Source organism: Trachurus japonicus, chromosome 9 (assembly GCF_045865225.1).
Source record: "Trachurus japonicus isolate A0001 chromosome 9, Traja_1.0".
Taxonomy (NCBI): Eukaryota; Metazoa; Chordata; class Actinopteri; order Carangiformes; family Carangidae; genus Trachurus; species Trachurus japonicus.
Window position 1 is genome coordinate 27959569 of NC_140915.1, and position 27691 is coordinate 27987259.

At 41.5% G+C, this 27691-nt stretch overlaps 1 protein-coding gene across 7 annotated transcripts in view; it reads right to left on the reverse strand.

The window, feature by feature from the left end:
- mctp1a (multiple C2 domains, transmembrane 1a) overlaps nt 1–27691 on the reverse strand; it is a 143790-nt gene that overhangs the window by 36456 nt on the left and 79643 nt on the right. For all 7 annotated transcript variants that reach the window (XM_085787088.1, XM_085787089.1, XM_085787093.1 and 4 more), the window contains 10 exons: nt 27193–27357; nt 26435–26565; nt 25432–25618; nt 18713–18806; nt 13858–13960; nt 12858–12960; nt 12161–12262; nt 11588–11662; nt 9208–9327; nt 1084–1200 (listed from right to left, as the gene is read on the reverse strand). In XM_085787088.1, the coding sequence (XP_085643214.1) occupies nt 1084–1200; nt 9208–9327; nt 11588–11662; nt 12161–12262; nt 12858–12960; nt 13858–13960; nt 18713–18806; nt 25432–25618; nt 26435–26565; nt 27193–27357 (1197 nt within the window). The remainder of the gene's footprint in view (nt 1–1083; nt 1201–9207; nt 9328–11587; nt 11663–12160; nt 12263–12857; nt 12961–13857; nt 13961–18712; nt 18807–25431; nt 25619–26434; nt 26566–27192; nt 27358–27691) is intronic.

Below are 27691 nucleotides of genomic sequence, written 5' to 3' on the forward strand. Positions count from 1 at the left end.
TAGTTAACGGAAGGTTTGTATCTGTTACATCTGGCTTGTGTTTTGCTGATATTATTGTCAGCTTTTTATTATATGGAAATTGAGGTGTGAAAGTAAAAAATCTAGGTTTTTAGGATTAAACAAATAAATGAGGCTGCTAATAAATAAGGTTCAGTTCACATCCAATTTCATGTCGATGTGTGATATTAATATGACAGAGAAATTAGACTTGATTGTAAAGACCCAATTTAATACGTCTTCCAATCCAATCCAATCTCACTCCTCTAAAGATTCTTTATGAAGAGATAAATATACACATCTAGCAGGTGAGAGACTGTAAGAAAATCTGAGGTCTGTTAACTGGATATTTCCAACTGTGTCTTGGAAAAAGGCACTTATTAAAATTAATCACTTCATTGTTCACGCTCACTCCATAGTCCAGTCCTCTCTCTCGTTTTCACTCAACTCTCCAAATGTGCCTGGCAATGATTAAAACATGTCTGTTTCTCCATGACATTGCTTTGACATCATTTAATTGGTATAAGAGATAAAAATAAATGAATTAAATAAATATACTACCAGGTAAGTGGCGTAACGTAGCTCAAGGTGACAGCCTATTATTTCTCCCTTTTCTTTGCCTGAAAGAAGGCGAAGTGAGAAATGTGAGATTGCACTGAGAATGCAGCACCTCAAGGGGCAGATGGAGTTATTTAAAAAAAATTTAACAGAGAGATTTTTTTTTTTATTATTAAATTCCAATTTGCTCAAAGTTTACAACTGCATTATAATCAGAAAGTATATTCTAAATGAGTTTGTATTATAATCATCTTGTTATTTCTTTAAAAAAGTATTTTGCCTTCACATTCATCATAATCACGTCACAATTTTTTACATCACCAATATATATTGTTTGTATGATGTGCAGTGTCAGAGCAATAAAATGTATGTAACAGTGATTAATGCCATAAATAACATGTCATGAGCGACACGTTGTCATAAAACAATGGTGTGTGAGTTTTTACCCCGCATTGTGTATGGAAAGAGGGTTTTACAGTGATATGAAAGAAAGGCGGAGGGATATCGAGAAGCGGCGGGGTGACTCACCACATCTTGCCTGGTATCCTTCCCTGACGCGATGAGGATGTAGTTCCAGGCCAGAGGCAGCAGCAGCGCCAGAGGAATCATATAGAGTTCAAAGTTCCAAACGACAATGACAAAAAGCTGATGAGAGAGAAGAAGACACACATCAGTGAAGAAAAGCAAGAACAAAAAAGTCAGAACAGTGCGGGTTAGGAATGTATACATTCAAGACCCCATATTGACCCTCGTGAGGCAAATCCCTGAGAACGTACGCCGACCATATGTGCAACTGGAAACAACACGCATTCAAACACATTCATATGCAGAATCATAACCACCACGGAACAAAGCGTAAAAATAAGCCTGTGTTTCAACAAAGGTACAGGCCTGATGTCGGTGAGCCCAGGTTCAATCCTCTGACCCTCAAGGCATTCTGGGCCTTCGTCTGAGGAGGACGATGAGGAGGATGAGTGCAAGCCGTCAGAGTCTCTTTCCTTCATGCCAATCATCCCAGAGGTTGAGGTCATGTACCGTTTCAACGACAGCACGTCAATGCTGACCCTTCCATACTCAAGCCCAAACCCCAGCATCTGACCTCAAGCGCCCCACACCCAGAGTCCCTAACCCTGTCACTCCAAGCACCAATACCCTCTCTCTTACCCCAAAAGACTCATATGCCCCATCTCTAACCTCCTCTGCACCCATCTGCCAAAACCATAACCTCTATACCTCCCCTCTCATCACCAAACAAGCAAAGTACCATCTGAAAATTAACCTTTCCTAAAACCCTGTATTCTGGTTTTGGCAGTTCTCTTTAGCCTCTGACAGCAGATTACCGCGGTGGTCGGGAGAGGAGATCTGTGGGAAAGTAAAATTGCTAATGATGGAAGATTGATATTTCACAGCAGTATTGTGTCACTTGTGAGAAAACAGTGTGACAATTGTTGTTAAAAAGTTAAGACGGTAGAGATTGGATGTTTTTCAGAGGACAAAATCAGTCAGAAACAAACAGAACAAAAGTACATTCATAATACTCTTTTTCCCTTTTCTAATAATTTCATGTTTAAGTATACAGACAATTTTCACGGTTGATGAAACCTCGGCAGCAATTATTTAGAAATGCTGAAAATGCAAACCATGCCTAATGCTCAATCTTTGCTTGGAAAACATATTTATCAAATTCAAGTACAAGAAATCCATTATTTCAAATATGAGAAACGAAGATTTGAAATTAATTACTCTATTTATGGAAATGCTTCCCTGTTTAACAATCAGTTTTGATGGGAAACTTTTAAGAGTGGTGAAATTGAGACTATTACTGTATAAAGTAGATTTATTGGTCTGTGTACCAATTATGATCAATCCTGTTTGGTTGAATTATATCAACAAGAGAGAAAGGGAGCTTAATAATCAACAATGCAATTGTTTTATTTGTGTTTATGTCTGGTGTGGGTGTGTGTGTGTGTGTGTGTGTGTGTGTGTGTGTGTGTGCGTGCGTGCGTGTTGAAGGGGAACAGACAGAGAGAGAGGAGGATTAAAAAAATCAAACTCTTAAATGTGTTTACAGTCTAAGGTTAATGTGAATATGGAGTTCAACAGCCCCTCAAGACTGTGTATGTAGGTTTGCTGCTGCTGTAGTGGAGCCAGTCGGACACTAAACAGCACACACACTTGCACACTGTGCTGTCGGTATTTCATATTCCTTTCATCCATGCACTCACCCACCCACACACACACACACACACACTTGCATACAAACATATGCATCTGAATAACAATTCAAACAACTCCTTATAATAACAATGCAATTAAACAATTCAATTTCTAAACTTTTCCACTTCTCACAGACAGAAGTTCTGACAGGCTGATATCCAAACTTTTGGAACAGAACAATAACTTCATGTAAAATTAACAGACACTGAGTATGCAAAGCAAAAAGAGGCATAAATTAAATATTAGCGATGACCAGTGCATTTGCATAATGCTCACAGCAAAATTTCATCTTCAAATAAACCTGAATGGCCTTGGTGCAACAACAAAATCTCCCAACAGACCCAAAATCTTTCTCTGTCTCTCTCAGGCTCAACTTCACTTTCTCGCAAACACAAAGTCTTTATATCTTATCCAGCTGTGTAGGAGTATTAGAAAGAATCTATTCAATAATTCATATTTGTATACTAACAAGAAACACAACCATTTCCCTTCATTCATCATAAAGAGCTGTTAGGACCAGCTCAGCGGCAGAAACTTGTACACACACATAACATAATAAATGTTCACAGTAACAGTTTCTCCACTAAATGCATCCATTCTAAAATTATCCATCTTACTATAAATTATTGTAATTTACAAAATTGTATGATCACTGATAAACACTGGAATAATCTCTAACTAAACAATGTGCAATAGAGGTGCAGAAACATGACTTCAGTCAAATGAACAAAGGAGCTCACGTGTTTTAAACCTATTCTGGTAGAAGCTATAAATAACTGCACACTTACAAACATCTTCATGCATAGACACACTGCTCCTTTCAGATACTCTGATATAAATATAACCAGCATCAGGCATTATATTGTACAGTAAATATATTTACTGTCTCGATTTCTAATATCTCATAGTAGCTTCATCACGCAACGGACAAATTAATTGCCGCTCACTGTGATGTTTATATGGGACCTTAAAACCATCTTTTATGTGTGTGTGTTTTTTTTAAATCTCACTTTCTTCACCGTATGCCTGGGGTTGTTTAACCTGTCATTCCCCTTCATCCCCCTCCCTTTGGTTATAGTAGCTAAAGGCGAAGTTTTGACTGGCAGCTAGAGGAACCGGACACCCAGGCTCAGCAGTGGCCAGCTCTGCCCCGTCTCTGTACCCCCCGGCAGGGTAATAGGGGCCCTGCAGTGCCTGGACCTTTCCACCAGGACTGGGTGATCACAGCCACCCCCCATCGCTTGTTACACCAGATAGCAGGCTCTTCGCCTGGGGAAGAGGGAGTGGGAAGCAGCCTGCTGTGGATGTCAGTGACCAGAAAAAGGCAGAGAAAAAAAAAACAATGATGAAAAGATGCTGAACTGCGGAGAAAAAGAAAAGGAAGATGCCAAATGAAGTTCCAAATGTAGTCTGTGGGAATAATTCGTAGATGACTTTGTGCGGTCAGAGACGCATTATGTAGTGGTTGGTGGTGGTTCATCGTGAATATCAGAACACGCATACAAAGGAGAGCTCACCGTGTCCCACTCATGCTTAATACAGCAGAATTCATACCTGTGTGGTAACGTACAAATATAACAGTGTGACAGTGTGTTGATCTTTTTGTGTATGAGCCTCAATTTTATCTAAATTATGCAAACTTTTAAAAATTTGTTTTGAGAACATAAACAAAAAGATAATGATGCAAATGAATCTGGACCTAAAAAACAGTGTTGTAGCCTGTTTCTCCTTGTCGTGACATTCCCGGGTAGAATATTGTCTGTGATTATCTCAACAACGAAGGAGCAGCTATATGTATATCAATATTAATTTTGGAGTGAGTTTAGTTCATTTGTTCTATAGTCGGCATTTGTGTTTCCAATATGAAAAATAAAAACAGGTCAGGGAAAATAAAATAACACTTTTCCTTTCTACACCATTTCTTTTTCTCTTTAAAAATGCATTGTAATTTATTTTTTAATTATGTGTGCTTCAACAAGTCTTCGGTGAAATCCATTGAAATGTCAGAAAACAACTATTCGCCTGTCACTAAGCAAAGTAAAATAATATTTTCCACTGTCAAAACTGCTAAACCATTTCAAATACAGTTAAAGGCTACATTTGAACTGGGCAAACTTCACATCTTAGCACAAGCTGAAATTCAAATGAGACGTATTATTAAAATCGACAATCACAAACATGAACAAAGAAAAACCATGGCAGCATAATTTGTAATATTTGGCTAAAATACCCATACACAAATTTAGTAAACTAAATTATTCTGACAAGTCTCTGTAGCTGGATTTCATTTTGTTATTATCTTTGATGGTTTCTCTTAATATCAAGAAATCCCCTCTACACAAGAAGATGTATTAAAAACCCTCCAAACAGAGAAGTCAAAATGTTTTATTCAAGCACTCAGTGCGGCATATTGAGAGTTGTATCTTGCATTATTTGTTTCAAAACACAACCCGTGTCCTTACGGCTCTGCGCCGCGGCACTGTGGGAGGGTAATATTCAGTACTTTGGCTTACATTAACCACACACCAGGCTAACTTTCCCCCTGCTCTGTCTCAGTGGAGTGAAACTGAAGTTTGGATTTCAGAGTTCCCCTTTATCTCTCTTACATCAATTTCCATGCTGGCACTAAGTGTTGCCAGATACCAAGTAGAAGTCCTGTTAAGTTCGAGGGAACTAGAGAGGGAGGGAGACTGTGTCCTGTTTGTGACCGGACCTTCCCATCATTCAGTGGTGCTAGACTGCCCCCTGCTGTACCACTGCAGAACATAGATCTACAGCACATTTAATGGTGTTCATCTGTTTGAAAAAAAAGCTAAAACTTATGTGTCAAAATTCCCATCATTTTGCAATATCATGGAAACATAAAATAAAGCATCCACCATTTTATTAACACAGTAGTGAAACTGCATACTGGTACTTAAGAGAAGTACAGATGCTCACTCTCTGACTCCTCAACAAGGGGCCTCACACATTTTCTGTTCAGTCTCCATCTCTGGTGATTAAACTCTGACTTGGTATTCTCTGTTAGTCATGCCACTATATTTCAACTATCATTCATTTTGCAAATCAGGAGAGCAGTAAAGTAGATCTTTCAAAGCTGTCCCTTGCTGTGGGCAAAGACGAAATCCAGACTTTAAAACTTTTAAAAGTTAGATAGGTTCTTTGAAGAGGAGTCAAAGGAGCAATTTAAAGAGACCTGGAGTGGTGTGTACCAGTCACTGCTATGGTGTCTCTGCACTGAGTGTGTGTATCAAACTGCCAGCCAGACATGTGCAAACACACACACACACACACACTCCAATAGTTGCTTCTGTACCTGTCTTTGCTTTTTTTTTCTCTTTTTTATTTCAGCAGGGTGAATTTTTATCTAAATGCAAAGCAGGTGATAGGTGCTCCAGTTTCCTCTAGAAGTAGCTCCCTTGTCTGGGCTCTCTTCCTGATAAGAGTCCTACTTTGCCTGACATAAAAGAGCTTGGTATCATTTCCCCTGCCTCCCCAACAACCCTCAGCTCGCTGCCCTCGCCCTTCCTCGAGCTTCACAAAGCTGCCTCTATTTGCTCCCAATTCAGGGCCCAATTGCAGATAAAGTTACAGCAAATTTGTTTGGAGGAAGAGCTGCTGAGGCCTGCGGTCCCTGGGGCAATAACAGCCTTGTCTTGCAGGGGCCGTGGGGAGAGCTGGCAGCAGCAGGAGAACAGAACCCAACACCGCTCAGCCCTACAATGGCCTCGACTCTCCGGGAGGGAAGGCAAAGGGAGGGGGGGAAGAGGGAGATAAAGGGGGGCAGGAATGGATGGATGGATAGAAGGGAGGGACGCTCAGCTTGCAGGTGTGGGGAAAGGAAGCGGACGCTTAACCTCAAGTCAGGGGAACGGAGACACTAAGACTCACCCATGCACACACACACACACACACACACACATCAAAACACACACACGCATGCAGACACCACCCATCATGCAGGACAGGAGGTAACTCCAGTCCCGTCCATTGTGCCAACGCCTCAGGCAAAGCTGCCACGGTGGCTGATTCACTGTCGGGATGGGTGGGTGACAGCAGTGTGGGTGTGAGAGAGAGAGAGGGAGAGAGAGAAAGAGAGAGGGAGAGAGAAAGGCTGCATGTGAGACTATGTGATATCTTTCTTCCTCTCACATGCACACAAAACACACACCACATACACACTAATCACAGCTGGTACTAATGGGCGGCTGGCATTGCAGAACTGGGCAGAAGGAGAGTAAGGGACCATGAAGAAAATTTTGAGTGTGCTCGTGGAGGGAATGTTGTGAAGTGACACAGTGCGACAACTGCATTGTACTACTGTGTTCACAAAAACCCACATATATGAACACACTGAAATCCACTCACCCCCCAAGGCTTACTTAGGCGTTAAAAAGTGCCCACATTTGGGAGTTTATAGCTTGAATTGCCCACAACTCCACCTCTGTAGCTACAGCCGCATTGGAAAGTTAAGTGAAACATCTGTCTAGAAAGACAGCCAGACAGAAACCCACGTGAACATGTGAACAGACACACATGCCCATAATCACACACAGCCGTACAACTTCATGAACGCACCACCTTGGCCAGATGGCCCCCCATAAAAACCCACTTAAAGAGATGAGCGAAGTGATTAAGAGGCCTCTCAAAGTGAGGGAGAAATGAGAGAAGGATGAAGAAATGGAAGCAAAGGGAGGGAGGGAGTACCTGTGTGGAGAGAGGCCCTAAATACTCTGATGCTTTTAGCTAAGTGCATACTCCTACCATAACAGACTCCCAAAAGAGCGAGAGAGAGGGGTGGGGGGAGCACAATGACACCTAAATTTCAGACTTTGTATAAACTATAAAACGCTATGTCCTTGGCCTAGATACATCCTTTATCGTCATCTGAATACTTTGAATTTAAGTGAGTACAATGAGGATATGAATAGTTGGCACTGTTACTCAGAAATGGATGTGCTGTAAGCTGTGTTTTCAAAAAGGGTGAAGAGCTATACAAGGCATGCATGCGTGTGTGTTTGTGTGCTGACATGGAGGCTGTGCTACCCAAGGCTGCATCCTCCATTCACCATGTAGATTGGCAATTCTGAAGTGACCTTGTTTTGTGTGAATTCCTCGACATTTTTTGTCTGACATTTTCATTTATTTCTAACAGATAAGACATGAGGGCTTGTGCCTGGTTCAGTCTTACAAGAGGGAAAATGCAAACGTACGTCGTGAGCCAGGCTCATACCCGAGCCTGCTCGCACACACAGAGGGAAAATGTTAACTGATCAATACTATGTATCTTCTGACCCATGTCTTGTGATGACACTGTGACCCGCTGTACAAACACACACACACACACACACACACACACACACACAGCCCCTGCAGAGATGAAACTGGTGTCAGACAGCCAAACGCGGCTAACGTCTAATGTCTGCTGTGGAGACACTTAGTGCTCCCGTGGTAAAGGGCTGGGGCGGGGCGGGTCCACCTGTCCTGTAGCTACTTAAGTCAGGACACTAAACCAGACAGGATTAAATGCCTGCTCTGTCATCTTTAGGCTAGGGAACCTATATGCAGCCACTCACTGCCATGCACCAGAATGTCTTTTACTGATAGCTCTGCTGTCCAATTACACTTCACCTTTTAATACCAGACACAGATGACAGGGAGAGAGAGAGGGAGGGAGGGAGGGAAGGAGGGGGAGAGGATGAAGAGGGGGTTGATGGGAGAGGCTGCCATTTCCACTGTTTGCAGCCACAGCTTGTCACACTTCAATAGATTATAGTTGCATCTTCTAAGTTTTATAAGATGTCTGAGGGTCTCATTTAAGATGGGGTAGAAGCCATATCGCCAACTCTCAACTCATTCCCAGCAACAAAACAGATATTTGCCAAGTATTTACCAAGTGTGCTTATATATTTAATGCAAAGCCAGAAAAAGACGTTAATCGAGAGCATCATGTGAAGATATTTGAGTGTGTGGGTAACAGAAACAGTGGGGGGTTACTGTGGGGGGAATGTACTTAACTGTGCTCAAGACATTAACAATCTCTCGTGTTTGAGTGTGCAATTACCAGTGAGCGATTCGTACTTTGTTAGCAGAAATTCCTACAGCCTCTGTGAACATGTCACTCTTACTGCGTGTGTGTTAACCACTATAAAATGTGTGATCAGTACCATATACAGTATGACTATTGTTTGTGAGTGGGATATATAATCAATTTCAAAAAGTGTAAAGTAATTTTTCACTGCCAAAAAGCAAGCCCAGCTTAATTTACATACTGTATATGCCTTGCATTGTTAACAATAATCATAATAATATGGGATAATAATCTTTGTGGCAAAAAAAGTAGTTGTTCAGTTCTTCATGTGTGGCAAACGAGCAAATTCGTAAACGATATGCTACAATTTGTGGTACTGTATATGTAAATACACCTCTACGTACCACAAAAGCACAGATGCTCCTCTGTGGAGAGTCCCATTCGAAGCAGCTGTTGATGTAGCAGCCTGTGTTGATAAGGAACATGATGCAGCGCCTAACTCGGTTGAAGTTGCGCAACAGCAGCTGGAAAGGAGACAAACATAAACAAGTGAATGTTTTTCCAAGCCAAGGCTTAATGTGTTATACTGTAACAAGGAAAATGGCATGGTGGTATATCAGTGATTTACCGCTGCATGTGGCACATACAGTTCGTTAACACATGGGTGAGGTGGAAAAAAAAAAAGACTTTGTGTACTGTACTTTGGAAACTGTTGAATTGATGTGGTAGCCGAGTATCATTTTAAATACGAAAACAATAAGACATATTATGGTCGTGACCTCTCCATAGCTATAAAGTCTTATTAAAGGACAAGCACACCTACTCTGGCCTATCTCTCATCTAACAGTTGTTGAGGAGAAAATATGTCAAATCTCATTACCAATACCTTAAACATACTTTCAGTAGCCCTCATCATGGTGTCTCTTAGTAAAGTTTACTGGAACACCTAAAAGTTACAACTTGAAATTTGTGTGTCACTTTTTTTGCTTCAATATTACATCACTGACAATACCATGAGGAGATCATTGTGTTTCCTACTTTGGCTTGTTCTTCATGTGGATCAACATATGGGACAAATTGCTGCTTTAAGTGTGACAAGCTGACTCACAGTGTTTCTTTAAGTATATTCTCCCAATGATAAAGTTAAGTACAATAATAACAATTTCTAACACAGTCCCTGGATTCCCCTCCCTGAGGGTTCTCCAGGCATTTGGCCAGAGATGAGAGAGAACTGGCTAACTGCTGTCCTCCCCCTGGGCTGCCAACCATTCAGGGAATAGCATAACAGCAGCGCAGAACGCCAGCCACCCAATCAGGTCACCACCAGGAGAAAGTGCTCCCAAAGGACAAACTGTCTCTGCAGATTGCTGTTCAAAAATTCTAGGCCATTATTTTACTCTTTGGAAAATTATGTGTGTGTTTGAATGTGTGAGTACTGTGGGTATGCAGCATATGTTCGTAGCACTACAGTGAACTCTATTGTCTGCGCGTACGTGTTTCCGGGTAGATTTGCATGTGGCTAGGGGTGGCTTGGCTGCTTTGATGCTAGATGAGAGGAAGATTCCTCCCTCTCTATGTATAATTATGTGAAGCATTTTGTTGCCAAACTGAGGATGACTGTATGGTGTCCTGCTGGGGACACATAGACCCTGAGGACTGCAAGACTGTGAATCATCCATTTTAACGTTCCTCAGCGCATGCACTTGATGTACATGCTGTACTCTTCTTGGCTCATTATTGCTATAACTGCCTTGATAAGAATATTTCATTTTTAATGAATTATTTCAAAGAGTGCCTTGAGTTATTCCTTAAAAACACTTAGACAAGTAGTGAAGCCATTTATTAAGTCAAATGTCATAATTGCAATTAAATGGTTGTGTTTGGCAGGCAGCTTATGTGTTTTTTTTCTTTTCTTTACTGTGTGTGTTGTGTATGTGTGTGTGTGTGTGTGTGTGTGTGTGTGTGTGTGTGTGTGTGTGTGTGTGTCTGCACATAAGCAGCAAGCAACAGCAGGGGAGCCGCTAGCGCACAAAAGAGCCCTCATGGGGCAATCCCTCCAAAGCAGCCAGTGACATCATCATTGCGAGACGTTGACATGGGTCATCTCTGTGAGTCAGAGGTGAAATGGAGATGAAAAAAGGATTCTGCACTTGGGAGAAAAGCGTAGAGTGGGCCGCCACAGTGAGACAGAGAGCAACAGAGGAGGCAGAAACAGTGAGGAAAGAAGGGAATAGATGGAGGGCTGACAAAAGGGTGGTATGGGAGCTGGTGTGTGTGTGTGTGTTGTGCTGTGCCGGGCACGGCTGTGCTCGGCTGTGCATGGCGCAGCATTGACTGCTGAGCCCAAACGGTCACTCATATGACATGTCTGATGTGGGCCAGCCCCTACCATTCAGCCCTTTGTGGTGCCGCCACACTGAGTGGCGTGACAATGAAGTGCAAAGCAGCAGTGGCAAAGAGGGCCAACTATAAGGATGGCCAATCTACTTATGCACCCCACAGCTGACAGCTTGACATTTCTATTCACCACTCAGAGTGGATGCGAGGGGGGGAGAGATGAGAGAAGGGAGAGAGGAGGGAAGGAGAAAAAAAAGAAACGAAATGCTGTTTTTCCTTCAATCATCCTGTTATATCTTGCCCACACAGTTGTTGTGCTTTGCAAGATGCCACTCTCCAGGCCCGTTGGTTTTGCATCAGACAGTTAACGGGAAGAGCTGGTACAGTGGTGGACATAGATAAAAATGAGGCGGAGTAGCTGAAGATAAGCGTTGGCTGCTGATGTACCTGTTTGGACACTCTGGGCTCCTCCTCGATATACTTCTGCTCGATGGGAATCAAGGTCCTGAGTCCAGCCTTCACCTGGAGGATGGAGTGAACACACATAGTGTCATACACAGCAAACGGTGAGACTGAATTCATACTGAAAACACCAGATAGGTAAAATGATATAGATGAGGAATGAATTAGTGAGGGACTGTAGTTGGATGTTTGTTTGTTTGTTTTTTCTGATGATATAACAAGGCAACACATGCATAGAGCGTGCCCCATGTCAGAGGCTAGCAAGAGCAAGGGAGAAAGCTGTAAGATGGCCGCTATAGGACACACACAGTGATGGTGAATGGGGGAACAAAGGCTGCTGAGAGGGAGTCTTCGATAATTAAAGCCAAAACGAGGACGAGGGATGAGATGGAAGCAAGGGAGGAGGGGGGGACAAACAGAATAAAGACAACAGCAGCGCAGAGGGGGGGGATGCTGGAGAGAACAAGAGAGGATGGAGAGAGAGAGAGGATAATGGGGGTGGAGGGCAAAATAAAAAAAATCAGGCAAGAGAATCAAAAAAGCAAAAGAAAGACTTACAGCATTAAAAATCACGTCTATTTCGAGAAAGATGACCCCTTTTGTTGGCCCTGTCAGCTCCTTGCTTTTCAAGGCGTAGGCTTTGCGTTCTCCATTTTGGATCTGTGGGAGAGGGACATGACAGGCGTCTGTCTGGCAATACCCGGCTGAATCGGCTCCCCGGGCCACCTTTGAACCCCAGCTGCTAGCGCTGACAGGGAACCCAAAACAACTGTGGCAACTCTGACAAGTACCTGTTCATTACCCACTGCAGCTCGGCTCTGTCAAACAGAAATTAACTATCCTTGGGAATCATACTGTACAGCAGAGCATGGATATATTAGATACACAGTTCATCCACAGGCTATCTATATTTTTTCAAATATAAGAGACACTTTTCTTTCTCTTTTCTCCAAATCACATCGTTCCATCTCTCGATCAGTGTCATTTTCATATTATCTTTTATCCCCTCACTTTCTTTCTTCTCACCTATCAATCTTTCTTTCTTTCAGCTTCTCTTCCATTTCTTCCTTCTTCCTGTCATCTCTTTCTCTTTGTGAAATAATAACAGTCTCATCTGTGGAGTTGCAAAAATAACCTCTGCTTTTTATATCTTCCACTGTGTGTTTTCATTTCTTTCTGTTCCTCTATGTTCTCCACATTATCCCCATGGGAAAAGAAAAAGAAACACATGCAAAGAAATCTATCTTTGACTCACATTTAGTAAAGGAATAGCCACTTTCCCCAGGAAATCTGCACTTCTGTCTCGGTCCTCGTCGTAAACAGTGACCTCCAGTACCGAGTGGATGTCCTTCACGTTACTAGACCACACACAAAGACCACATCACTGACATATATACTAAAATATGTGCCACAGTGTGAAAGCTATCACATCTAGCACAACCTTCTTTAAATATTAAAGACACAGAGAAAAACAGTTTAAAATCTGAAATGCTATATGAAGCATAAAAAATGTCTCATATTTGAGAACCATGTATTGCATTTACATAAATGTTTAAAAATCACCATTAACATGCATTATGTGACATTGTAGTACATTGCCGAGCTGAGTAGAACTTAAATGTGAAGCTCAAACGTGTCATCTCTTGAAAACTAGGCTAGCAAGAAGATGGCTGATGATATGTATAGAAAGGAGGCTATGGGAAAGATGTGCACTCAAAGAATGACTAAATTAATCCGTCCCATCACTGGGAATTCACAAGTTTGTACTGTGGAAAGAACTGTATCATGTAAGATATTATGTAGAATTAGATCTGCATTAACATTTAACTAGAGCCATAACTGTGTATTTAAAAAGGAATTTGACGTTTGAATAAGCTAAAATTTCATGTCTTCTCTTCTCTTGCCCTGGATTTTCTTGTTGGCACACAACACATTTTAAAACACTAGAAAGAGCAGACAGCTGGAAGTTCACAGTTCAGAAATAGAGTATACACACTATGAACTGTGGCCACCCTATTTTTTAATACTAAGGCCAACCAGAATTATTCTGATAAACAACAAATTAACTGTTGAATGCTATGAATTTAAAAAAGAAAATGCTATGATGTTCATTTAATCTGTCCAAAGCATTCTTCAATTCAAAGATGTGTCAATAAAAAAATAAGAATAAAACACTTTTTTTTTTTTTTTTTTACATTAAAAACGTATTGAATACAAGCAGTATACATCTGTCTGACATATCCTGAGTCACTCACAAAGTGAAGACCTTGTTCCACTCTGGGTTGAGGTTTTTGTAGACAGTGTGCGTCTGCAGCCGATCGTTACTCAGCTCCACCACACAGAACGGGTCGCTCTTACCTGCCAAACAAAAGAACAAGAATGACCTTCTTAGTGAAAAGTGACATAAATACAGTAGATACTGAAGTTCTGTTAGCTTGAGTTTGAGAATCATAAGTAATTCCAACAGCTTTTGTCTATCTCCAATCCCTCATATTATTAAGACAGATAGTAGCATCCTCCCCTTATACAGTACCACATGACAGCTCCAATACCCTGGACTTATCAGAACTGCAATAATAACATTCTTTCATTTTTTAGCCCCAATGCCGTATATATTATACAACAGCATATCAGTGGAACAGCTTCAAGCCGTTTCTATCAACACCCTGGGAACATGGACAACTAGGAGATAAGCTCCAGGACCACTGTGCCCTGGGCAGTCACAGGGAGGGGGCGGGAGAGGGAAAAGAGAAAGAGGACTTTAAGAATGGATGTGGCTAAGAACACAGAGGGTGATGTGGCTCTGAAGGCCAGAGAAGTTCGAAGTAGAAGATAAAGACAGCTGAGCAGGGGTGTGAGAATGATTAGCGATATCAAAACAAGTGGCAGCGAGTCAGCGGCAGCTGCAACGACATGAGGAAAAATGTGAGTGAACGCAAGGACAACATGAAAAATGATGAAAGATCTCCCCCTAACACCTGTATAGTGAAAGTATTTGGGTGTTAATTCTGAAATTTACTTTTATATATTTTAGAAAAAAAAACATGAAAACTAATCCTAAGGAATGAATAATTTTCAAAAACTGAAGTACTGCATCTTGTATGAAATAATTTGAGTAGCCTGTCTCTGCCAAAAGATAAAATGTAAATACACTATGTGAGAACTTTAAAGACCTATATAAAACATACATCTGACATATGGCTAAATCATATTCATTTATTCTAATTCATTCCAACAAAACTTTCAATTCAGATTTTACGGTTATGTAACCAAATAGAAAGAGGATGAGAGAGACGAGGATGAGAAAAAAAATAATAATCACAAAGTTATTTCATCCTCCTGAGAATAGCGTACTGTACTATGTCCTATATTTATTTATCTATTTATTTACTAAGATCTCACATTTCAGTCTCTTTGTACACAGAAAGGACGGCCAGCTCCCCATGCCCACCCCCCTTCAATTGCCTCAAAATGGAATAAGAACAACAAAACTCCTAATTCAGTCTTTGATCTTTTTTTTTTTACTAAAACTGTTGGGAGTCTTTGAGCTGTTTGTTCAAGATTATCACTTGAAAAGGCTGGGTCAGGAAGTTAAAAAAAAAAATGTCCTACACGAATTCCAAGAGAAAAATATTATTAAATATTGAAATGTTATTCAAGCCAAACTGTTGCATAATAACACTCGATAAAGTTGTGATTGAGTTCAAAGACCCCAGTCACATTTGTGTGTGTGCTCGTATGTGTCCGTCTGAGTGTGTGTACCACAGGGAAGAATGTGTGTGCGAGTGTCATTGATTGGTGTGATTTTCTTCAAATGTTGTGACAAGGGCAGGACATTTAGTGGGTGTGCAAAGTAAATGTCACTGTGATCAATGTTGAGCCGTAGGTGTTGCCTTTCATATCTGTTTGTGACGCTCTATTGATGTAGAGTCTTTGAAGTGGATATTGACAGCTATGACTCCTACGATATAAGATACATTAAAATAGACAAAATACAAGAAAGTCAAGAGCCTACTTCTCAGTCGATCTCTATGTACACACTTTGTTAGCCATTTAAATTGTGGTCTGCACAGCACATAATACAATACACACAATACAAACCATGTATTGTATTACGGTGCTAACTTTACCTTGGATATATTCCACATACAGGTGTATTTTGAAATGGTAAACAAGTGGAAATAATATTTTGGCAGCAGTTTTCATTCAGTATTTTTACAGTAGTGAAAATCTCAAATCTTCCTTAATCACTCAAGCACTTCCATAGCATAAACAAATCAGGTCTGATTAAATTTAAATGCAATCACCCAAATGAAGACATGGAAATTATCTCTGCAGAACCCTGTCCCTCCCCCATTTTCTCTCTAATATTCTGCTTTTAATGACATGGCAGGTTGCGTTGCTGCAGAAAGCCAGTTGTCATTGGGGATGAACTTTCACCTTATTGGCAAACAGCACCAGAGGCAGCTGTCTTAACCAATTACACGCTCAGGTTTGAGCGCCACTCAGCGATCATCCAGGTAATGTCCGAGCAAAGCTCCTCCCCCCTCTGGGTCCTGTCTGTGTGGCGCTCGCTGAGGGTCTGCAGCGAAGAGCGCGCTCAAACTCATTTCAGGGCGCCCTAAGATAAGTGTGGAGGATGAATACAGCACAGAGACGGGGGAGCGCGCTGTAATTGCCTCGCAGGAAGCTTAGCGTTAGTGAGGGGTGAGGTTAGAAAGGGAATGCATGATCAAGTTCCTGTATAATCACAATTAATTAATATTCAGACTTTAAAATGTAAATCAATTGCATTTTTGTTGCCCTTTTTATTTCCCCTTGCACCCATTGAAAATGTATACTGTACTTCCAGCTGACTGAAAGAGAATCTACAAATTCTGTGGTGCAACAACTGCTGGACGAGTGTGTGTGTGTGCATGTGTGTGCATGTGTCTGTGTGTCTGTGTGTCTGTGTGTGTGTGTGGGTGTGTGTGTGTGTGTGTGTGTGTGTGTGTGTGTGTGTGTGTGTGTGTGTGTGTGTGTGTGTGTGTGTTCCACCGAAATGTTCTAACAGTATAGCATCCACTCAGAGGGACAAGAGCTGGCAGACAAAAGGGATTGTTGGTTTTAGAGACTATTTTCAGTTATCCTACTCGGGCTGGAGAGGAGCTACTCCACAAAAACACTTCAATTAGAGAGAGAGATGGCCAGAGAGGAAAGAGAGAGAGGGAGGGAGAGAGAGAGAGAGAGAGGGAGGAGGAGGAGACAGACAGGAGAGGAGACAGGCAGCATGAATGGGAGAGAGACGGTGAACTCTTTCTCTCTCTCACTGACCTCCTCTTCCTTTCTCTCTCCCTGTGTCTGTTTGTCTGTCCGCCTGTTTCTCTCTCACCTTGCTCCTGACCCTCTCTTGGTCTGGGATGTTAAAATAGGGTGTTCATGCGGTGAGGGCTCTTATGTGGCTCTTACAGGGCTATTGTTTCTGCCAGTGACACACACACACACACACACACACACACACACACAGAGCGTCAGACTCAAAACAGGGATAAGCCATCTAGACACAGCCCCTTTGCCTGTCTGTTGTATCATGTCACTTACTGTATCTGTCTGCGAAGCATTCGACTGAAAATACTAAAATAATATTTGCTGGGGAACAAAAGAAATGTATTTGCTTTGTGTCTGTGGGAACGCATGAATTCAACTGTCTAACTTTGAGATCTCTTTGGCAACAACAGAAATGTTTTGTGTGTAAACCCACATATGAAACCAAAAATGTTTCGTACGTAAAAATACCTTCTTGTATATACTGTCTTTTAGCATAGTGTTTAGCAAACCACATTTGGCAGGCAACAGAGGCATCTCAGTAAAAACCTATTCTAATTAAAAATGGTCCCTCATCATGATGTCAAGAACTAATGGAAATGCTCCAATACAAAAGCCCACACTAAATCTAAAAAAGCATGTTTGTTGTGGCTTACCAAATCTCTATTTAACACTTCTTTCCAATCGTCTCATATTCAGTGATGATAATCAAATCAGTTGCGCCCTGATTGGCATCATGAGACATACTGCACTTTTACTGTGAAGTGAACCTGTGGCAACAAATTTCCGATCATCACAGGATGTAAAAACACTGTACTGAAATCACATCCGTCCTCTACTGTATGACCATGTTGAGTCTGCAGAGACAAAGTAAAAAGCAAACAATCAACCGATGATATATTTCCTCAGTTTTAGTCTTGATTTTTAATTTTTTTTTAAGGATCCATGAAGCTCAGACTGAATGATGAGCTCTACAACGAGGTCATGGAGCAAATTTCTGCTCCGAGTGAAATACAAGAGCCATTAGCCCTGCACTCCGGTCGCTCCACGCAATAACCCAAATCAACCAGCTCTATTCTGTATTGGCTAATGGGACTGTGGCTGCTTCAAATGGAGAAAAACTCTACACTCTCTCCCCCTCTCTCTCTCTCCCCCCCGCTCTCTCAGACACACATACAGAGACACACACACTTCCTTCTCTCTACTAGATAATACGGAGTGAAAAACTAGGCCTGTCCACTGTAGACCTAATTAAAAGTAAGAATTAATGGAGAATGGAGGATTCAGAGAGAGCAAGCAGAGAAAGAACGGGAGGAGAGAGGAGGAGGGAGAGAGATTTGTTGGTTCAAATGTGTACTTTTTCTCTATTATTCAAATGAGCAGCCTGCATCTTTTCTAAAAATGCAGAGACAAATTTAGTGTCCTGCACAAAGTAGACTTTAACTCTCTCTCTGAGGATTCTCCCAGACGATCATCCCTTAAACCAAAATTACACCCTGACTTTATCTTTGGCTAGATTTATGGCAGATTGGTGGTGGAGGAAAAATAGCTCAATGTCTAGATCCAAAAACTTAAGCAAAAGTTATTTAAAGGAAATAATACACTTGTAATTGATAGCATCACCTATCAGTTCACATACAGTACGTAGTGCCCACTCTGATAGCAGTTGCAAAACAACTGAAAAAATATGGGTTAATTGAGCAAAGGAGTATGGACACGAAAAATGAAGACACTAACTTCTGACAATGTGTATGAGAACTACAGAGGTTTTACTCCTGTTGTTTGGACTTAAGGTCACTGTCTTACCTGTGACATCTGCTGCCATCAGTCCCTCCGCCCTGATGACCTTTACCTGCACCACGCCGACATCTTTCAGGTTGTGGAACGACCTCCACAGGCTCTGAAACATCACAGGGACAGGGGTGAAAGGTCAAAGAGGACAGCAAATTAGCATTGAAGAGAAAGACAGGTCAATAGCCTGACATTTCATTAAAAGAAGAAAGGGTAGAATATGTCCTTTACCAGTCCTAATTTGAAAATGTAGAGCTGGCATTTATAGTTGAATCTAACGGCAGACAAATGGCAGAATTTTATTTCACTGAATAGTTCTTGCTTGTTTGTGATGTTTCCTAACTTTGTACTTTTCAGATAAAATGCAACTCTATTGATTTGGTAAATAAGACAAGCCATACAGGAAATGTATTACATAAAAGGTTACGACAAATTAGAGCACACAGGTAAATGAGGAACAAACACAGGTCATTAAAGAAAACAGGCAATATGTTGAGTAGATAAAACAGAACAGATTTCAGTGCTGTTGTTATTTCTAATCAGAGGACTAAAATGCACAAAAATTTGTTTTGTACGCTGTCACATTTGGAGTGAGGGTTTTTAAAGTTTTTTCATCAAGTCAAAATAAATAAGCTCGTCACATAGTCATTTACAGAGGACACTGTCTTTTAGTGGAACGTTCTGTTTGTATATTGACCTTGAGGAGATCCACAAAATCAACAAAAATGCTGAAGTCCAAATGCAGTTTTAACAAATAACTGGAAATGTGATGTGTGTTATAAAATGAATAATCTTTTTTTTTTTTTTTAAACCAAAGGCTGATTCAGTTTGTGGTGCTGTCAGTCTGGAAAAAAATTCACAAAAAACCCTGGCTGGTATTTACTTTTCTACTGTCACTCCCGAAATTGCTTCCTTGCAATGTTGTGTGTAAGAAAAAGAGGTGTTAAGAGGGTGTGTGAATAGCAGTGTTGGTATCAGCAAAAGAAGAAAGTGAAAGTGAAATACAGACTATTTGAAACAAGAGAATTCTTACAACACTCAATGATCCCTGCATATGCAATGTAAAGTCTAACAAAATGGGAATATGAAGAAGGATATTAAAGAAAAGAGTGCAAGAAATTACAGCATACAAGCACTATTTGTATTTGTTGCCATCTAATGATAAGTCTCTTTATTTGCTTTATAGGGAGATGGAGAGAGAGTATTAGGCTGATAATGTGATAACAGAGGTATTGTACTGAGTAGACACATCCAGTGAAGCATGACTGGCACTGATATCATACAACAGTTAGGCAAACACACCACTTCACACACTGTCCAGTTTTAACAACATCCAGAAACAAAAGAAAGGGAGCGCGGGGTGGGGGGGTCCCCAAACTGAGATTCACAGTAAATAAACAGGAACAGCTAGCCACACAAGCTTACTCACAAATACTTTACCTATTCCCAACTCATGTTTTTTCTCCTCTTGCATGCTTACACACCACAAACACACATTTACATACACAGGAGTTGCCATGAGGCCCTGGGATTGTCTAAGACGAGAAAGGGGAAATACAGTGTGCACGCGGTTTTAATAACCAGGACAGAGAGGAATGACTGTGTAAAAACTAGTTTGTAAATCTGACGACTAAAGGGAAACCTGTGGAGATCTGGGCCATGAGGCACGGACACACACTGACACAACACTCCAACACACACACACACACACACACACACAATCATAAACTCATGCTTTTGTTCACACCCAAATACTCAGGTATAAACACATGCATAAAAAACCTACACTGAGGCCAAATTGAGTAGCATGTCGGCGTGTCTTAAAAGCAGAGTGGAAATGCACTTCACTTCAATTTATTTCTCTCTCTCTGGCAATAACCCCTTCCATCCCCACAGGAGTAATTATAATTTAAATTTCAGAGTCAGGGCCAGGCTACAGACTTAATTCATTATTACCAACTCTGTCAGACTCTGCCTGTTTCCAGCGATATCATTGTCCAAAAGCTCTCTAAAGGAGATGAGAGGGGAGTGTGTGTGAAAGAAAGAGAGGGGGGAAAAAGAGTGCGAAAAAAGAGAGACATACAGAGAGAGAGAGAGAGAGAGAGAGAGGCAGAGAGGGGACAACTCTCAATTTTAAGGCATGATTTCTCTGAAGATACAGCTGCTTGTTGTGATTATTGGGGAGAAGCTGAGAAGAGAGACAGAGGGAGAGAAGGAGTCAGAGAGAGGGCACGAGGGAGGCAACACAAAAAGGGACGAGGGCAAACTAGTGGCCGACTAGCTTGGGTGTTCAACAGTTGAGCACAGCAAGATGCTGATAATACAGCCGTAAGGCTGTACAATACTTTCTTGGCACTATACAAAATATGTCTGCAGCAGTGACTATCAAAAACTGTACCAAATGATGACTTCAAATGTCTGGTCAGATTGATAATCATGTTTACTTATTATAGAATCTGATATTTACGGATATACCTCATATTTAACTGGTCACATTTGTAATGTTTCGTCAGACAGTTTGTGATTTAAATAAACATTTGTGAACTTCAGGATGCATTTGGTTTGGGTAAACTTCTGTGGCTGCTTGTGTTTAGGTATTTGACATGTTTTACTTTCCATATAAAAACATTTTTATAGGCAAACACACATGCATTTGTATTCTGTCAATTTCAGGATATAAAAATGTATTTAAAATTACCACACAAAAATTAGCACAGCAATTGAACAAAGGAAATGAGACAAAATTACTTCTCTAATATATATATATATATATATATATATATATATATATATATATATATATATATGCAGTGATGCTTTTTTTTTCATCCCCCAACCAATTCCGCACTTCATCCCTTCCTCCTCCCACCACACAGTCTCCCTGAGGGGACATTTAGGGTTCAGCCGCAATCCATGATTGGTGGAAAGAACATTTCCATCCTCCACAAGGATTCAAATCCGGATCAGAAATATAGACAGCAATAGATGGACTGGACAGACAGACAGGTAAAGAGAAAGAGCCAAGACCAACCCCCACCCCCTCATTTACGTCTTCACCCCCCCCATCAGCATGCATGTGGAATGATGGGTATAGGGAGATGAAAAAGAGGGATGAAGAGAGAAGAGAAAAAATGGAAGGACATAGATGGCTTTCATAAGACAAACCCCCGCCCGCCCTGTCTCTGACTGACATCTTGTCACTGTGACGTCTTCTTCCCGTCTGTGTGACACGGCACAGACACACAAATGAATCAACACTGCTATAGCCTTATGACTCACTGTCATCGTGTCACCTTTCATCAACACTGCAAATAACAATTTCACACACAAACACTGACAAAGACACATGCGCGCGCACGCAGACACGCAGACACATACACACATACACACACACACACAGCATCTGCCCAGCAGCTGTTTGGGACGGGGTATATTTGATCAAATGAGTGAACGCTCAAACACAAACCAAATGCCAACAACTTCCTCTGACTCCCACTCCTGTTCATCAGCTCGGGATCACTGTCAAGAGTCTCTCTCAAAGTTTGCTCTCTGCCCGTCCCTCACTCTGCTGCAGCCCCTTATCGCACTTCCTGTCCAGGTTGTGTCCTTTCACTTCACCTCCAAGCAGTGCAATGGAGTGGGTAGGAGAGGTGTTGCAGGTGTGTGTCTGTGTGCTATACAGTACATGGGGGTGGGTGGTGAAGTGCCACCACTTCAGTGGAGGTCACCATGTCCTCCTTCTCTCATCCACTCATCTTGCGGCCACCTCAGGCCCATTAAGAGCCATTAGTGTGTGTGCCCCTTTTGCCATCATAATGCATAAATCTCTTCTTCTCCTTCTCCCTCTGTCCCTCTCTTCTTCTGGGAAACAGTAATTAGGGATGAAGGAAAGGTTACGGTGAGAAATAGTACATCTAAGGCAGTTGTCACTGAGTTTGTGTATTGCACTGTGTTGCATATAGCTCCACTGCATTCAAAGTAGTTTGCAAGAGAAATTCATGTGTACTCATTCACACGCATGCATGCTGCTGAAAAGGCGTAAACGCACACCTGATGGACACACACAGACAGCTTGTGCACAGAGAAAGCCACCGTGATGCATTGAGAGTGAGAGTGAATGAGTTTCTTCAATGGTCACAGATTGGAATGGGGGAAAAAACACCTGCCAAATACAGCACAATGACCTTATTCTGACCACATGAGGTAGTAGTGTGTATTAGAGTTGTGTGAAACCAAACGACAAGGACATTTCTAGGATTTAAAATCATTAATGGTCTCTGTAGAAAATCGGGCCATTAAACAGAGTGTGCATGGGTGTGAGTGTGTTGTTGTTTTTTTTTATAATGGCCACTCTTTGCAATCCACTGCACAACATATCCTGAAGTACACAAGCACTGTGTGTGTTTTCATGAGGAGTGAGGTGAGTCACTGAGGGGTCAGCGAGCAGGCGATTTCAATGATTTTCTCTTCCTTAGGATTGTTTGTGAAGGTACCGGCTATTTAAAGCTGCAACGATGACAGCATGGTACTGGTATTGCTCTGCCAAACCCCTATCTTTTTATTGGATAGCTGACGCAGGTAGGTGCTGTTTTTGCATCTGTCTGCATAGTGTGTCTGTTTGCGATTAGCAGTAGTTGGATGCTTTGTGCAGGATTGTGCTGGGCAGCTGATTTCGAGCTAATAATACTAATCAGTAAAATTGCACCTAAGCACAATGCCATACACCTACACACACACACACACACAGATTGGGCTTTGGGCAGCACTGTTACACTGTGGTGGTACTTGGTCTTATCAGTGCTTTTTGATAAGGTACATCTTTATTGAATTCTTATTGAAAGACAGCCAGTCTAGGGAAAAGGAATATGTTAATAGGTAGAAACCATTCAAGTCTTCAAACCGACCTCAATGTGCCCCTCCATCTGCAAGCCCCCACCTTTCAGCACCCTCTATCTCCCCACACCTTCATCTAACACGAGGGCCACATCGGTGACAGAAAAAGAGCCGGCGCTTATGCGAGAGCAGGACAGAGATGCCAAGTGTGGGAGAGAGAAGGAGGCAGGAAAAGAGGTAGGCGAAGGAAGGGAAATGTCTCAGCTTCAGCCGAGCAGAAAAACGGGGTCTGCACGAGTTGTGAGAGAGGTGAAATAGCTTTTTCTTTTCATTTTACACGCCTTCCCTTCCCGGTGCAACCCTCACCCTTTACCTCTCGCCCCCTATTACACACACACACACACACACACACACACACACACACACAAACACAAACACACAAACACACATACACTCATGCTCCCCACCCTCATTTTGTGACTGTGAGGAGAAACACAGTACGCGCGTGTCTTGGTCCTAGAGCTCCCCCCTCTGATGCTGGGTGGATGCTGCAGCGCGGAGCAGAGTGATCGACCTCCTGCAGCTAGCCAATAAGGCACCGCCACGGTTATGTAGGTCGTGGCACCCGTGTTCGGCCTGTGGAGCCGCACCGTTGGTGCTTATGCACACACCAAAAGATACAAACCGAAACACCTCCTACATGTATGGGCTCTCAAACACAATGACACAACTATTCACTGTACAGTACAGTATGTGAACACACACACACTGTTTACCTGCACATAAAAACACACGAAACCAAGTGGCTTTTCGTGGCAAAAGGTCCTCCAACAATGCTTTTTCAATTCAATGTAATAGTTGCAATAATAATAAATATGTTTTGTTATTAACTCTCAAATTAAACTGAAAATATTACGTGAACAAATCAATCACATTTCTATTAAAATAACTTATCCATATATGGCTGCAGAGTGATAACACCACACATCATTTTGTTGATGTGCAGAGAAATGTCTCATGTCAAAGCTGTCAGTGAATTGACAATGTGTGTGTGTGTGTGTGTGTGTCTTTGTAGCAAAGAGTGAGGATGACAGGGTGCGAAGGGTTAACTAGGCTAAGACAAAGACATAGGCTGGAACCATTGTGTTGAGTGGAGGGCCTCTGGAGCAGATGGGGCCTTAGGGCTCTTTCTCTTTCTTTCTTTCTCCCGCTCTCTCTCTAATTCTAAGCTCAAATCAATGACAACTGGCTAACTAGCTGAGACATTTTACACTGAAATAAATAAGCCCACATGCATAAATCATAAATTCACAATATGCACAAATCACTGCAGGACACTGATGCAAATACCACACAATAGTTGTGGTAGGAATCGTAGCAGCAGAAACAAACCGGCCTTGTGAGCCCGCATCCTTTCCAAACAGTTAATCCAGATAACTCTGCCTGACAGATATGTGGTTTCTCGTCTCCCTCCTTGATCTCTATACCCTCGTGCATCCTCCTTTTCCCTTTTGTGCGTCTCCAACTCCTCTGCTCTCCGCTTCTAACCTCAAATCACAGCTGCAGCTTGGTGGGTTTTCTTTCAAACCTCAGCACATTAGCTTGCAAAGGAAGAGACTGTTCCTGATGAATAAGAGATATTCTTCATAACAGTCTGACTCATGACATGAAGAAACATTGTCTTTGCAACTTGCACTTGTTGACACTTGGTCAATTAGTAATACAAAGGGTGACTGCATCAAAGTTGTTGTGTTTTTATAAGACTCATAACTCTCTCGAAAAGCAAAAGTCTGCCTGATGTTTAAGTTTTCCTGTGGAGCTCTCACAAACTAAAAACGTTCCTGTCAAAAATATCCAGACCACATAATCTTATCTTAAACTCAAGAAAAAAACAAACTCACATATCTCTGCATGATCTGGTGTCTTTCATGCGGGTCGTCCAGCATGTTGATTGACAGGTCTGAGATGGAAACAGCAGCGGAAGCAGTGAGTGTAACCAGCAGCACGAGCACACCTTCGCCTTCCTCCAGTTGCAAGTCCAGCCTGTGCGTGTGTTCTTTACTGAGGAGTGACAGGTCGATGGTACACCTAAAGTGCACACACATGCACAAACATAGAAACTGAATTACAGAGTTAGAATATTGTACATTTAGTGAGGAAGCTGACCATGCTGAAAAATAGGCTGATGGTAAAAGAGGAAGCTACCTAAAGCTGGAGAGGGCAATAAAGACTAAACTGCTAGTGTGGCTGTTTTGGGGGGCTGAAGTTTGCAGGAAAATTGTCTGTGAAGAAGTGATTATCATAGAGCATCTGTAAAGTTAAAGAAACCCTATAGACAGAGATCTCTCATTTCCTTTTTAGAAACAGTGTTTACCCTACTCTACAGCAGCAACAACTTAATACAGTAAAGGTATATACATGTCAAATGTTGTGTGTAGAATATAAGCAACTATGGACAACTTAGATGAAGCTTACACAATTAAAACCTTTAAGTAGGCACCTAAGGTCAGGTGAATTGATTTTCTGTCATGCCCTTGATATATCTCCAGCTAATATCGAGGCAGGCTAATATTGGACTTAGGTCAAGGTGTTCAGAGCATATGCTTTCTCAAGTGCCTCCATTCTGATGGAAGGTGGAAAAAACCTCTACAGGGATGCCTTGGTATTTACCCAGGGTTAAATTTGCACAGGAATTCTGTACTCTGCTGTAATATGTGCTGGATATTGAAAAAGGATGTTTTAAAAAAGGTAGGCAAGTTACAGGCATGGCCATTTTGGATTAAAATAATTTGCAAAAACTGTCATTGTACAGTCTCTTCATGTAAGATCTGCCCTGACTGTCAGGTCCTGAAAGGTCAAAGATGTGAGATGGCTAAGAAGGAGTGATGAAGAAGACTGCAGTACCTTCCCATGAAATCATCCTTCTTCCCAGCATCTTTGTCCCAGACCGTGATGTCCACATAGCCTCCCTGCTCATCATAAAGGTGGAAATCAAACTGTTCTCTCCATTGGGGGTTCAGCGTTTTGGGAATTGTCTGGGTAAACAACAGAAGAAAATAAAATGGCTTTGATACAGCCATAATACAGCTATGATACAGCTGATAAAATATGAACAAACTACACATGTGAATTTCAAGTCAGTAACTGTCACAGCATCAGACAAAGACATCTCAAATTAATTGTGCACACTAATGGGATTCATGTCATCCTCCTGTTTAACTAAGTTAAGTCAAGAAAGAAGAGATAGGAAAGGTGACTAAAAAGTGTGCAAGTGATCATAAATATTTATTTATTGTAGGTTTATTATGGGCACAAGATCCGCAAGGAAGCAATTACTTTCCCTGGTGCAAAAATATTTTATCTATGAAGAGGTACAGTATGTACCTGAAAGTATATGGATCATTTAAGCTGTTTTGTTGTTATTTTTTAAGCTGTGATAAAATAACACCAAAAATGTTCCTTTTTAACTACTTCATGAAGAATATATTGTCAAACAGGAGTGTGTTTACATTTTCTCATTTGGCAGAGGGACAGTATTAAAGCTTCAGTGCAGTTGGGGACCTTGAAGTAAGTACCAAGTACTAAATCTGTTCCATAAGACAAAGTGCAAGGGGATCAAGTAAAAGTGCATAGTAAATGTTAGGTATGTTAGAGGTGTTTACCTTGCTTTTGTACTTCTGGTGCCCCATCCTGAATTTGACGTAGGGGTCACTAAAGCCATTGGCATCCATGGGTTGCAGGCCACGACCTTCTATCAGGCTGATGCTGACTATACCTCGCCACAGCTGGGCTTTTCTGTGCACATCTGACAGACGCATACTCTGATACTGCAGCAGGCACACACACAGACACAGACACCAATACAGACACGCACACACACACACACACACACACACAAATTCAAAAGAAACATTTACACAAACATGCATTTACACAGACACAAGCAGATACAGAAACACCCACAAAATACACACATTCACAGACATAGGCCTTAATTAACCCCAGAGACAGAATTATGGCTTGTGTGTTCTTTGTAAAGAGGAAAATCACAAATACTGTACCAAACAGACAACACAGAGAGGAGCAGGCAAAACGCACAAGAAAACAGTTGAACACAAAATGGGAGCTCACCTGACCAAAACATCACTAGAGGTTATAATC